Here is a 15,303-nt window from a genome sequence, read left to right on the forward strand (position 1 = left end):
GCAGACACCGAGGCATCGTGAAGCAGGAGGAGGATGAAGAGCAATCAAATGTTTTTTCCCCCATTTTAAAAAGCCGTTTCTGCCTAAGGGAAGGGAGGAATTATTGGCAGAAAGACTCCTTAACTTGCTTCCCAGCTTGACTCAGGGCTGACATCTCCCAGCTCCAACCCCCTGTCCAGGTTCCCATGGAAGAGCCTTTCCACCAAGTGTGAAATGTTTGCTGCTTGCAGGTCAGTCTGAGGAATGGGTTCACCTCAGGGCCTGGTGGCACCTTGGCGTTCCCAGGCTTACCTTTCCTCGAGTCCTCTGAAACTGTTTCCAACGATGACCATCTTGGAAAGGGCATCTATGGACCAGTTCCTCCATAGAAGGTTGTTGTAGAGCGCCGTCCCACAGTGGAGCATGTAAAAGACGGTGGGCTCACCGTACACACTCCGTTTTCCTTCCTGGGGTACAACGTGCACAGGTGTAAACACACTTCTTACAACAAGGTGAGGGAGAGGGAAGGGCAGAGTGATAACGAGCTGTGAGTTCTCACCACCAAAAAATGAAGGTAATTAATTCTGCGTGGTGCTGAAGGATGTGTTAGCTCGCTTGCAATCATCTTACAAAAAAAATGCATCAAATCAACTAGTGCACGTTCAACTTACACGTTACGTGTCACCACAGGTCAATGTAGCTGAACAAATGATGAGCTGAGGGGAAGGCGAACTGAAGCATCAAATGGAAAAAAACTACTACATTATCTTGTGGAATAGTTACATAAGCAGTGCACGTGAAATCTATAGGATTATACGGGACTAAAAGTCAAGAAATCATGAAGTCCAGAAAGAACTCGCGTTTACTTAACAAATGCGTGTCCCATGAACGCAGAAGGCTCTGGACTAATGAAGGGGCAGCTTGGGTCCGTGACAGCAGGGCAGGAGGGACAGAGGTCACTGTCCCTCAGGTACTCGTGTTTTCCTGAGTCACTTTCTGCAGATCCCTATCGTAACTCAGTCCTTTTCAAACGTGCCCTGGGGGTCCAGTCACCGCCTCTGGAGAACCTCTGCTCTATGCCATCTCTGCCACCTCTCTGGCGGGAACAAGCCCCCTGGCCCTTGCTGTCTGGCGCCGGCGACCCTAGGCCTCTCTTCTCTCCCTGCAGCTTCCCCAGCCCATAACACACTGGCCGTGGTTCCTGAGCAGCGCCTCCGCCCAGGCTGCCTGCAGTCCTGGCTCTCAGCAAACTCCCGGGAGACCTTCAAATCCCAGCTCAGACCCAGGAAGCCTTCCTGGACCCCCGGAAGAGCACAGGTGTCCTCCGTCTCAGTTCCCAGGCGTGGCTCTGCTCGCTGTCCACTCGTCATGCGCCTGTTCACAGCCACGTGCCCTGCAGTGGCGGAGAGCAGCGCCCACCGCCCTCGGGCTCCCCAGAGCTCCCTGCCTCGCACAGAGCAGGCACTCAGAGCCCGATCGGGATGACCTGAGCTGAACCGCAGTGTTTTAGGACCCCGCCAACATCACAGACTGCCTCTCCTCTCAGCTGGGCCTAATTTTCATGTTTCATAATAAAGCAACGAGATGGCGGTTTCAGAACCGAGAGGAACAAAATGATGATTCTGTGATCCTCAAGACAATGCCTGACTAAATGTAGGGGTACCTGCATAGAGTCGCTCCAGCCCTTGGCTTCTGCAGTGATGTTTTTTCCAGAGGTCTCAGAAATCTGAATCCCAGCCTTTTTAGGGGTGCAGGGTAGGCCAAGGACTTAGCCGTAACTCTCAGCCAGGTGCTATGTGTGTGACTGGTCTACGGCTTCCCTCCCCCAGGACAAGGCACGTTCCAACCGGAAGGACCTCGTTTGAGGTGCGGAGACTGTGCCCTCTATTCTCCTGCAGCAACAGTAAATACCAACTAAGCATAAAATTGGGACAGAATTCTTAACGAGAATTTTGCACACCTAACGTGTTTGTGCCATTGTGTGATTTTTTTCTTCTGACAGGCACAACATAGGTCCAAACGGGGTAACAGACCAGCCACACACGGACGCCCTGGGGAGGAGGCACCGCTAGTCACAGAGCCTGGCGCCCCGGGACAGGGCCCGGGGTCAGCTTGGTGAGCAGCTGCCCAGCCCTCCCTGCTCCCCTCTCTTACACCACGTACCTCGTTCTCACTGAGAACAACCACACCAAGGGTGCTAAGAACCGCAATTTCCAGCTGGCTAAACAGAGGGTCATACACCCAGCAGTGACTTCTGGGGATCTGCAGAGGGCAAATGGGTGTCTTAGTCAACATCTGTGTGCACAAGACCAAGGAAGGAGACAATAAAGAAGGGTACCAAAATTTACCTGGCACTTCTCCAGAAAGAGAAGCAAAAATGCCAGCTGGTTTCTAGCTATGACGCAGGTGGCGAAGTTCCCAACGCCGTAACACACACACTTCAAACGGCAGGATCCTGTGACAGGGGTCTCTTCTGGGACGGGGCCAGGGGCCACATCTGACTCACCTGGTGATGAGTCGAGATGCAGGTTTCCAAGGGCTTCTGAAAGAGGCCCCACAGGGGCCTTCAGCTGTTCCAGATATTTCCTAAGACACCTGTTGATGGTTTCTGAAAGAGCAGGCCCAGTACAGTCAGAGGGCATGCTCTGACCCTGAGAACCAAATCCTCCATGGACCCAGGGAGAAGAGGAGCAGGCTTGAAAAGGCCAGCTCCTCAGAGAAAAGGGCTGCTGGCCTCGCTCCCAAACGTGCCCGGGACATGCTGCCACGTCCACCCAGAACTGATGGCTGTCAGCTCCCTGGCTACCCACAGCCTACAACTGAAAAGACTTGTTTCCAGCAAAACTCAGGTTTCGTTCATGGGCACGGTTTCCATCTAACGCTCATTGTCAACTCATTCTAATTTAATAAGAGGCAGCCAGGTAAATGCAAGTGATGGTCTGAAATACCTACTTTTTTTTTACAATAAAAAAGAATAGAGGAGCAGAGCTCTCAAAATGACACTATAAATAACTGGGAATAAGAATATTTAATGTGTAAAAAACTAAAAGAAAAAAAGGTAGGCTGGGGCTTCTAGACAATGAAAAATACTCTGTCTAAATCGTTTCACAGAGTGGTGAGTTCTCGTCTCTCCTCTTATACTGGTACTGAATTTAGCAGAACAAATCTGTACGTAGAACAAAACAAAAAGCAAACAGCCCTATATTCCCATAATAAGATACCAGTTTTGACTTATCAGCAAAGATACGTTTAAGTAAGACCCAGGCTAGGAAAGGTTGCACGAAAAGCTGGCTCTTTTCATCCATGCTGGTCAAAGAATCAGTAAAAGCTTTTTTTGGAAAACAACTTGACAGTGGATATCAAGTTGATCACTTCCACCTCTGGGAATATATACTAAGAAGATTACCCTAAATTTGGTAAAAACTTTATGCATAAGGGTGCTCATTGAAAATTTATGTATATTGGGAATTCCCTGGTGGTCCAGTGGTTAAGACTCTGCACTTCCACCGCAGGGGGCAGGGGTTTGATCCCTGGTTGGGGAACTGAGATCCCACATGCTGCATGGTGCGGCTAAAAAAATTCTTTTAATTAAAAACAAATTTTTAAGTTTTGATTACTGTTTAAAAAAAGAAAAATTATGTACAATAAATTTTAAAAAAACAACAAAAAAGGAAACTAAGTGTCCCTCAATAAAAATTACAACTATGGTATATTCACATTGTGTATTATTATTTATGTTGCCACAGATTATGTTTAGGAAGAGAGTATAACAGCAGGGGGTGGGGTCTACAATGTAAAGTCAAGGGGAAGAGCAGGATAAATATAAATTTCAACAACACTGATAATGACAACGAACATTTACTGCCTCCTGTGCAGCAGGCACACACTGTCGTAAGCACTTTACTGAATGCCTCATTTAATATTCAAAATTACACTACAGGATATGCACATTTTCATGTCCATTCCACAGATAAAGAAACTGAGGACCAGAGTTAAGTGCCAAAAGACACACAGTTGTAAGGGGGAAGTCAGAATTAGAACCCAGCAGCATGCACACCACTCTGAAGCAAAACCTCATCCAATGAGAGCTGGATTCCTTGCTTTGCCCACATCCAGGCCCTCCTCCCACCCTGACTGCCTCCAGCCTGAGCCAGATGGTACCCACCTAGTGCTGAACTCCAGAAATCAGAGATAAGCAGGTCCTCCCTGTTGAGAAAAAATGGCGTGGTCATCTCTCATCCCTTTCAGGGCTGCCCTAACAGGGACCTTCCTCCTGGCTGGGATGTGAGGACGGTGGAGCACCCTCAGACACAGAGTCCACCTGTGAGACTGGAGGAGGGTACCAGGTGAATATGGCCAGAACAGAGCTGCTGGGGCTCAGAGATGGCAGGAGAGAGGGCTTCCTGGAGGAGGCCCCTGACCCCCGGGGACACGTTGGTCTGGGTCTTGGCACACAGGTGCAGCTCCACAATTGGTGGTTAGATGCAGAGATTTAGCCTCTCTGAACTTTAGTTTCCTCATCTCTAAAATAGGGATAAGAACCGCACCCATCACAGAGGGTTACGGTAGGAGTGAAATGGGTTAACACTCAACACGGTGCCTCGTACAGAGCAGGTACTCAATAAATGGCCTTTGTTACTGCAAATAATTCCAAGGTGAAAGTAAAAGGGACAAAACCAAGTGTCTAGGCACAAACCAGAGCAAAACACAGTCAATAATTAATTTAAATGAAATGAATGAATTCTCCAATCAAAAGACATAGAGTTGGTAAATGGATTAAAACACAGGACCCATACCTACAAGAGAATCATTTCTGACATAAGGACACACAGACTGAAAATGAAGGGCTAGGAAAAGATATTCCATGCAAACAAACCAAAAGAAAGCGGGAGAGCTATACTTCTATTAGACAAGATAGACTTTAAAACAGAGACATACAAAAATTTATGGGATGCAGCAAAAGCTATTCTAAGAAGGATGTTCATAGTGATAAGTGGCTTCCTCAAGAAACAAGAAAAGTCTTGGGACTTCCCTGGTGGTGCAGTGATTAAGAATCCGCCTGCCAACGCAGGGGACACGGGTTTGAGCCCTGGTCTGGGAAGATCCGACATGCCACGGAGCAACTAAGCCCGTGTGCCACAACTACTGAGCCTGTGCTCTAGAGCCCACGGGCCACAACTACTGAAGCCCGCACGCCTAGAGCCTGTGCCCCACAGCAAAGAGTAGCTCCCCCTCATTGCAACTAGAGAAAGCCCACGTGCAGCAGCTAAGACCTAATGCAGGCAAAAATTAAATGAATAAATACATTAAAAAAAAAAAAAAGAATCCACTTGCCAATGCAGGGGATACAGGTTCAAGCCCTGGTCCGGGAAGATCCCACGTGCCACAGAGCAACTAAGCCTGTGTGCCACAACTACTGAGCCCACGTGCCACAACTACTGAGCCCACGCGCCACAACTACTGAATCCCACATGCATAGAGCCCGTGCTTCGCAGCAAGAGAAGCCACCGCAATGAGAAGCCTGCACACCACAACGAAGAGTAGCCCCTGCTGTCCGCGACTAGAGAAAGCCCGCACGCAGCAACAAATACCCAGTGCAGCCAAAAATAAATAAATGAAATAAATTTATATTAAAAAAAAAAGATCAGAGCAGAAATGAAGGAAATAAAGACTAAAAAGACAATAGAGAAGATCAATAAAACTAAGAGCTGGTTGGTTTTTTTTTTTGCGGTACGCGGGCCTCTCACTGTTGTGGCCTCTCCCGTTGCGGAGCAGAGGCTCCGGATGCACAGGCTCAGCGGCTATGGCTCACGGGCCTAGCCACTCCGCAGCATGTGGGATCTTCCCGGACCAGGGCACGAATCCGTGTCCCCTGCATCAGCAGGTGGACCCTCAACCACTGTGCCACCAGGGAAGCCCAAGAGCTGGTTCTTTGAAAAGATAAAAATTGACATACTGTTAGCTAGACTCACCAAGAAAAAAAAAAAAACAGGGCTGGTCCAGGAAGATCGTGAAAGAGACATAACAACTGATACCATAGAAATGAAAGAGAAGACGTATAACAACTGATACCATAGAAATATAAAGGATCATAAAGACCACTCGGAACAATTACATGCCAACAAACTGGACGACCCAGAAGAAATGGATAAATTCCTAGAAATATATAACCTTCCAAGACTGAATCATGAAGAAATAGAAAACCTGAACAGACTGATTACTAGTAAGGAGGTTGAATCAGTAATCAAAAAACTCCCGGGCTTCCCTGGTGGCGCAGTGGTTGAGAGTCAGCCTGCTGATGCAGGGGACACGGGTTCGTGCCCCGGTCCGGGAGGATCCCACATGCCGCGGAGGGACTGGGCCCGTGGGCTGTGGCCGCTGGGCCTGCACGTCCGGAGCCTGTGTTCCGCAACGGGAGAGGCCACAGCAGTGAGAGAGACCTGCATACCGCAAAAAAAAAAAAAACAAAACTCCCAACAAACAAAAGTCCAGGACCAAATAGCTTCACTGGTGAATTCTACCAAATATTCAAAGAAGAATTAATACTGATCTTTCTCAAGCTCTTCTAAAAATAGAGGAGGAGGGAACACTTCCAAACTCATTTTATAAGGCTAGCATAACCCTAGCAAAACCAGACAAGGATGCCATAAGGAAAGGAAATTACAGGCCAATACCCCTGACGAACACAGATACAAAAATGCTCATCAAAAATATTAGCAAACCAGGGACTTCCCTGGTGGTCCAGTGATAGGGAATCCGCCTTACAATGCAGGGGACACATTCCCTGGTCAAGGAACTAAGATCCCACATGCCGCGGCGCAACTGGGCCCGTGCGCCACAACTACTGAACTGGCACACCTCAACTAGAGCCCGCGTGCTGCAAACTACAGAGCCCCTGTGCTTTGGAGCCCGCAGCCACAACTAGAGAGACAAAACCCACACACAACGAAGGGCCTGCACACCACAAAGAAAGGTCCTGCATGCCTTAATGAAGATCCTGTGTGCCGCAACTAAGACCCAATGCAGCCAAAAAATAAATTAATAAATCTTTTAAAAAACTTAGCAAACCGCATTCAAAAAGACATTAAAAGGATCATACACCACGATTAAGTGCGATCCAATATTCCAGGGATGCAAGGTTGGCTCAACATCTGCATATCAGTCAGCGTAGCGTAACGCATCACATTAACAAAATGAAGGATCAAAATCACATGGTCATCTCAATAGATGCAGAAAAAGCATTTGACAAAATTCAACCTCCATTTATGATAAACGCTCTGAACACGGCAGGTATAGAGGGAACATAACATGGTAAAGGCTATATACATACGGCTTTTTCACTGGAGAGCAAGCCTTTGTTATGAAGAATGCTCTGGTTGTATTTTAAATGGTTAGTTTTCCCCTCCCTCTGCCAGAGGCACCAGGTGATTTTTCTTGGCTCTTCACTGTAAGACCCTGGTTGGGTTCCTGCAGGTAAAGCCCAGGTAAGTTTGGGGGTGCCCCTAGGACTGAAGCCCCCAGAAGTCTCTCAGAGACTCTCACACTAGTCCTCACTCAGCTTCCAGGAATTCATCAAAATGATCATTGAAGTGTCCTCACCAGTTTATGGCTCTAGTGGCTTCTGCTTCAGAAGTATGACACAGTGGGACAGCTTTCCCAATCAACAGGAGAACACTGATAGCTGTTCAGAATTTGTGAAGTCTGATGCTTGCTCAGTGGCAGCTTTGCTTCCTCTGAATCCTAAAAATGGCCTTGCCCTTCAAGAGAAACTAAGTCTTTCAAAGCTGCATTGATTGCCCTTTATCTCCTTGTGTTTGCAGTTCTTGTACCTATCATCAGAATAGTGGCAGGAGATGAGTAAGTTAAAGGAGCATATGTATAATGCATAAGCAGAAATTATGTCTCTGGGGGGAAAAAGTGCATTTGGAACAGGAAATAAAAGGAGAAGTGAAACTACTGAATAATATCACTAATGATTTCAGGCTAAAAGATTGGGAACATTCTCAGACATTGAAAAATATCACTTTAATTCAAGGTCCTCCTGGACCCTCAGGTGAAAAAGGAGAGAGAGGTCTCACTAGAGGTGGTGGTCCACGAGGCATTCCAGGTCCAATAGGTCCACAAGGTCCTAAAGGTGACTGGAGACCAACTGGCTTTCCTGGAAGTTGAGGATTCCCAGGACCAATGGGGAAGACAGGGAGGCCAGTGCCCTTTTAAGATCAGGTGGGTTGGCAACTGCTGAAGCCCGCGTGCCTAGAGCCCGTGCTCCACAACAAGAGAAGCCACTGCAATGAGAAGCCCGCGCACCGCAACGAAGAGTAGCCCCCGCTCGCCGCAACTAGGGAAAGCCCGCACGCAGCAATGAAGACCAAACACAGTACACACACACAAAAAAATACATCTACGTGAGGAATAATTCTCACAGAATACCTACTGAATGCTGGCAGAAGACCTCAGACTGCTAAAAGAGAAAGAAAATCTCCACGTAACCAGGTAGGATGAAAGGGAAAAAAAAGAAAGTGAGAACGGAATCAGGACAGAACCTGTGCCCCTGGGAAGGAGCTGTGAATGAGGAAAGGTTTCTACAACCTGGGAAGCCCCCTCACCGGTCGGGAGATTGGCCAGGACAGACAGAGAGCTTCAGAGCCTTGGGGAGAACACAGCAGCTGGTTTGTGGCAGACAGAGGACTTCACAGACGGTCAGTGCCGTTGCCCTGCACTCCCCAGCCTGAGATGTGCATCTGCCGGCAGAGGCAAGGGCTGGGTGCTGGAACCTGGGCTTCAATCAGACCCTGAGAGAGGGCTGGGGGTGGCTGTGTGGAAAAAAGCTCGGGGCGGGGGCGTGAGGGGCTGGAATCTGTGTGACCACAACTGAGGGTGTATGCAGAGGAAGCCCAGACCACCTTAGAGGCCAGGTGACATTGTTTGGGGGGTGTGACAGGGGAGGGGCGGGACCCACCACTGTAGCCTTTTTCCCTGTGTGCGCGTTCGCAGAGGGCAGGACACTGCATGGGTTCCGGGGGCAGTTGTGAGCTGCCGCTGCCACCCACCCAGACGCCAGGAGCGGTTGAGAGCCGCCTCCGCTCCCACTGTGTGCTCGGGGGGTGCGCCTAAGCCAACACTGCCACCAAGAACCCCAGGACCGGGCATCAGCCACCACACATCTGCACACCCCTATCAAGGGGACAATGCCTAGCACACGCCGAAGAAAGAGGCGACAAGCATCCATACTAAAAACAACCCTTGCACCAAACATATGAACACCCCACAAGCTACACAGGGACGCCTCCACATATAAATAGCCCTCCGAGACCACAGTAGACAACTGCTTCTCCTAAACTCACAGAGTAAGAGAAATGTAAGTAAAATGAAGAAGCAGAGGAACAACTCCCAGTTAAAAGACCAAGAGAATTCCCCTGAGAGAACAATGAAGCAGACCTCTTCAGTCTAACAGACACCTATTCCAAAAATGGGATAATGAAAATACGGAAGGAATTAAGAAAGGCTATTGACAGAAATGCAGAGTACTGTAAAACTATAAAGAGGAACCAAGAAAAATTAGAAAACTCATTTACAGATATGAAAGCTGACAGAAAGGCAATGAACAGCAGAATAAATAATGCAGAAGAACGAATAAGTGACCTTGAAGATAGAATAATGGAAATCACCCAATCAGCACAACAGACCGAAAGCCAAATGAAAAAAAAGAAAGCAACATAAGAGACCTACAGGATAATATACAGCATGCATAACAGGGATTCCAGAAGGGGAAGAAAGAGACAAGGGGATCGAAAATGAATTCGAAGAAATTATGGCTGAAAACTTCCCAAACCTAAAGAAGGAAACAGGGGCTTCCCTGGTGGCGCAGTGGTTAAGAATCCGCCTGCCAATGCAGGGGACACAGGTTCGAGCCCTGGTCCAGGAAGATCCCACATGCCGTGGAGCAGCTAAGCGCATGCACCACAACTACTGAGCCTGCGCTCTAGAGCCTGCAAGCCACAGCTGCTGAGGCCACGTGCCACGACTACTAAGCCTGTGCCTAGAGCCCGTGCTCTGCAACAAGAGAAGCCATGACAATGAGAAGCCCGTGCACCACAACTAGAGAAAGCCCACCCACACGCAGCGACGAAGACCCAACACAGCCAAAAATAAATAAATTAAATAAATAAATTTAAAAAAACAAAGAAGGAAACAGATATCCAGGTACAGGAAGCACAGAGGGTCCCAAACAAGACAAACCCAAACAGACCTACACCAAGACATATAATAAAAATGGAAAAAAGTTAAAGAGAAAGAGAGGATTCTAAAGGCAGCAAGAGAAAAACAAAGAGTTAATTACAAGGGAACACTACTATAAGGCTATCAGTCAATTTCTCTACATAAATGTTGCAGGCCAGAAGGAAGTGGCAAGATATATTCAAAGTCCTGAAAGGGAAAAATCTGCAACCTAGGATACTCCACCCAGCAAGATTATCATTTAGAACAGAAGGAGAGATACAGAATTTCTCAGACAAGCAAAAACTAAAAGAATACTAAACCTATCCTAAAGGAAATATTGAAAGGTCTTCCCTAAATAGAAAAGAAGTAAGAATATATAGGAAAGAAAAAATCACAATGGGAAAGTAAATCACTTAAATAAGCCAGTACACAGATTAAAAAAAAAAATCAAAAAATTTCTGTGACAGTGATGATAACCACAGTGAACAGCAAAAGGATGAACGTGAAGATGTAACAGAGGACATCAAAATCATAAAATGCGGGGAAGAAGAGTAAGAAAATGCTGATTTTTTTTCCTTAGAAAGTGTTTGAGCCTATATGAGTACCAGTCTAAGACAAGTAGATATAGGAAGGGGGTAACATACATGAAAAACAGGGTAACCACAAATCAAAAACATACAATAGATTCACAAAAACCAAAAAGAAGAGAACATAAACATAATACAAAAGAAAATCATCAAGCCACAAAAGGAAAAATGAAAAGGACAAAGAAGAAACATAAAATCAATGGGAAAACAAGGTTTAAAATGGCAATAAATACATATCTATCGATAATTATCTTAAATGTCAATGGACTAAATGCTCCGATCAAAAGACAGAGTGGCAGACTGGATTTTTTTTTTAAAAAAGAGCCTATAATATGCTGCCTACAAGAGAGACCCACTTAGGGCAAAGGACACACACAGGTTGAAAAGCAGAGGTTGCAATACTCATATCACACAAAATAGACTTTAAAACAAAGGCCATAAAGAAAGATAAAGAAGGACACTATATAATGATAAAAGGATCAATACAAGAAAAGGATTTTAAACTCATCAACATATATGCACCTAACATAGGCACACCCAAATACATGAAACAAATACTAACAGACATAAAGGGAGAAACTGACAGTAATACAATAATAGTAGGAGACTTTAACACCTCACTCACATCAATGGACAGATCTTCTACACAGAAAATCAAGGCAAGAGAGATCCTAAACACAGAAAATGTTAGACTTAATTGATATTTTTAGGACATTACATCCAAAAAAAACCCCAGAATACACATTCTTTTCAATTGCACATGGAACATTCTCTAGGATTGACCACATACTAGGGCACAAAACAAGCCTCAACAAATTTAATGGTGCAGAAATTATGTCAAGCATCTTTTCTGACCACAAAAGCATGAAACTGGAAATTAACCACAGAAAAAGAAATGAGAATAAAATGATTACATGGAGACGAAACAACGTACTACTAAAAAACCAAGCGGTCAATGATGAAATCAAAGAAGAGATTTAAAAATACCTTGAGACAAATGAAAATGAAAACACAACCATACAAAATCTATGTGATGCAGCAAAAGCAGTTCTTAGAGGGAAGTTCATAGAGATACAGGCCTTCCTCAAAAAACAAGAAAAATCTCAAATAAACAACCTAACCTACAACCTAAAAGACTTATAAAAAGAACAAACAAAACCTAAAATCAGCAGAAGGAAGGAAATAATAAAGATCAGAGAGGAAATAAATAAAATAGAGATTAGAAAAACTCAGTAAAACCAAGAGCTGGTTCTTTGAAAGGATAAACAAGACTGACAAACCTCTGGCCAGGCTCAACAAGAAGAAAAGAGAGAGAACACAAATCAACAAAATAAGAAATGAAAAACAAGACATAACAACTGATATGGCAGAAATACAAAAAACCATAAGGGAATACTATGAACAATTATATGCCGACAAATTCGACAACCTAAAGAAATGGATAAGTTTCCAGAAACATAGAGCCCACCAGAACTGAATCAAGAAGAAATAGATAATTTGAACAGACTGATCACTAGATGTGAAATAGAATCTGTAATTTTAAAACTCCCTACAAACAAAATGCAGGACCACATGGCTTCACAGGTGAATTCTACCAAACATACAAAGAAGAACTTATACCAGTCCTTCTCAAACTCTTCCAAAAAAAATGAAGAGGAGGGAAAACTCCCAAAGACATTTGATGAAGCCACCATCACTCTGATACCAAAACCAGACAAAGACACCACCAAAAAAAAGAAAATGACAGACCAATATCTTTGATGAATATAGATGCAAAAATTCTCAACAAAATATTAGCAAACTGAATCCAACAACACATAAAAAAGATGGGCTTCACTGGTGGCGCAGTGGTTAAGAATCCGCCTGCCAAGGCAGGGGACATGGGTTCAAGCCCTGGTCTGGGAAGATCCCACATGCTGCAGAGCAACCAAGCCCATGTGCCACAACTACTGAGCCTGTGCTTTAGAGCCTTCAAGCCACAACTACTGAGCCCACGAGCCACAACTACTGAAGCCCGCGTGCCGAGAGCCCGTGCTCTGCAACAAGAGAAGCCACCGCAATGAGAAGCCCACGCACTGCAACGAAGAGTAGCTCCTGTTCGCCGCAACTAAAGAAAGCCCGCGTGCAGCAACAAAGACCCAACACAGCCAATAAATAAATAAATAAAATTAATTTAAAAGAAGATCATACACCACAACCGAGGTTCATCCCAAGTTCACGAGGATGGTTCAACATATGCAAATCAATCAGTGTGATACACCACATCACCAAAAAGAAAAGATAAAAACCACATGATCATCTCAATAGACACAGAAAAAGCATTTGACAAAATTCAACATCCATTCATGAAAAAAACTCTTACTGAAGTTGTTATGTATAGAGGGGAACACATCTCAATATAATAAAAGCTAGTTATGACAAACCCCCAGCCAATATAATATTAAATGGTGAAACGCTGAAAGCCTTCCAGCTAAAATCTGGAAGAAGACAAGGATGCCCACTCTCACCTTTTCTATTTAACACAGTATTGTAAGTCCTGGTCACAGGAATCAGACATGAAAAAGAAATGAAAGGTATCCAAATTGGAAAGGAAGAGGTAAAATTGTCATTATATGCAGATGATATGACACTATATATAGAAAACCCTAAAGACTCCATAGAAAAACTACGAGACCTGATAAACGAATTCAACAAGGTAGCAGGATACGTGATTAACATACAGAAACTGGCTGCATCTCTTTACACCAACAATGAAATTCAGAAAGGGAATGAAAAAAAAAAACACCTTGTAAAATCGCACCCCCAAAAATAAAATACTTAGGAATAAACCTGACCAAGGAGGTAAAAGACTTATACGCCAAGAACAATAAAACATTAATAAAGGAAACTGAAGATGACTCAAAGAAATGGAAAGATATCCCATGCTCTTGGATTGGAAGAATATTGCTAAAATGGCCATACTACCCAAAGCAATCTACAGATTTAATGCATCCCTATCAAATTACCCATGATATTTTTTCACAGAACTAGATCAAATAATCCTGAAATTCATATGGAACCATAAAAGACCCAGAATTGCCACAGCAATCCTGAAGAAAAAGAACAAAGCAGAAGGCATAACCTTCCCAGAGTTCAGACAATACTGCAAAGTTACAGTAATCAAAACAGACCTATGGATCAATGGACCAGAATAGAGAACCCAGAAATAAACCCACATACCTACGGGCAACTAATATTTGACAAAGGAGGCAACAATATACAATGGGAAAAGGCAGTCTCTTCAGCAAATGGTGTTGGGAAAGTTGGACAGCCGCATGTAAATCAATGTAGTTAGAACACACCCTCTCACCATAAACAAAAATAAACTCAAAATGGCTTAAAGACTTAAATATAAGACATGACACCATAAAACTCCCAGAAAATATCACAGGCAAAACATTCTCTGACATAAATTGTACCAATGTTTTCTTAGGTCAGTCTGCCAAGACAACAGAAACAAAAGCAAAAATAAACAAATGGGACCTAATCAAACTTATAAGCTTTTGCATAGCAAAGGAGACGATAAACAAAATGAAAATACAACCTACAGAATGGGAGAAAATATTTGCAAACAATGCAACCAACAAGGTCTTAATTTCCAAAATATATAAGCAGCTCATACAACTCAACAACAAAAAACCAAACAACCCAATCAAAAAATGGGCAGAAGACCTAAACAGACATTTCTCCAAAGAAGAAATACAGATGGCCAACAGGCACATAAAAAGATGCTCATCATTGCTAATTATTAGAGAAATGCAAATCAAAACTAGAATGAGGTACCACCTCACAGCGGTCAGAATGGCCATCATTAAAAAGTCTACAAATAATAAATGCTGGAGAGGATGTGGAGAAAAGGCAACCCTCCTACACTGTGGGTGTGTTGGTGGTAAGTAAGTTGGTGCAGCCACTGTGGAAAACAGTATGGAGGTTCCTCAGAAAACTTAAAATATAATTACCATATGAGCCAGCAATCCCACTCCTGGGCATATATCCGGACAAAACTCTAATTCAAAAAGATACATGTGGGGGCTTCCCCGGTGGCGCAGTGGTTAAGAGTGTGCCTGCCAATGCAGGGGACAAGGGTTCAAGCCCTGGTCCGGGAAGATCCCACATGCCATGGAGCAACTAAGCCCATGCACCACAACTACTGAGCCTGCGCGCCACAACTACTGAAGCCTGCACGCCTAGAGCCCGTGCTCTGCAACAAGAGAAGCCACCGCAATGAGAAGCCCGTGAACTGCAACGAAGAGTGGCCCCTGCTCTCCACAACCAGAGAAAAGCCCGTGTGCAGCAACGAAGACCCAACACAGCCAAAAATAAAATACATAAATTTATAAAAAACAAAACCAAAAAGATACACGCACCTCTATGTTCATAGCAGCACTATGTACAATAGCCAAGACATGGAAACAACCTAAATGTCCATCGACAGATGAATGGATAAAGAAGATGTGGTGCGTATATACAATGGAATACT

General features: G+C 44.6%; 1 protein-coding gene across 2 annotated transcripts in view; it reads right to left on the reverse strand.

Annotated features, from left to right (window-relative positions):
• Positions 1-15,303, reverse strand: part of SRRD (SRR1 domain containing) — a 22,239-nt gene that overhangs the window by 1,856 nt on the left and 5,080 nt on the right. For both annotated transcript variants that reach the window (XM_032653827.1, XM_032653829.1), the window contains 4 exons: positions 4,145-4,185; positions 2,328-2,587; positions 2,143-2,241; positions 292-446 (listed from right to left, as the gene is read on the reverse strand). In XM_032653827.1, the coding sequence (XP_032509718.1) occupies positions 292-446; positions 2,143-2,241; positions 2,328-2,587; positions 4,145-4,185 (555 nt within the window). The remainder of the gene's footprint in view (positions 1-291; positions 447-2,142; positions 2,242-2,327; positions 2,588-4,144; positions 4,186-15,303) is intronic.

Source organism: Phocoena sinus, chromosome 14 (assembly GCF_008692025.1).
Source record: "Phocoena sinus isolate mPhoSin1 chromosome 14, mPhoSin1.pri, whole genome shotgun sequence".
NCBI lineage: Eukaryota > Metazoa > Chordata > Mammalia > Artiodactyla > Phocoenidae > Phocoena > Phocoena sinus.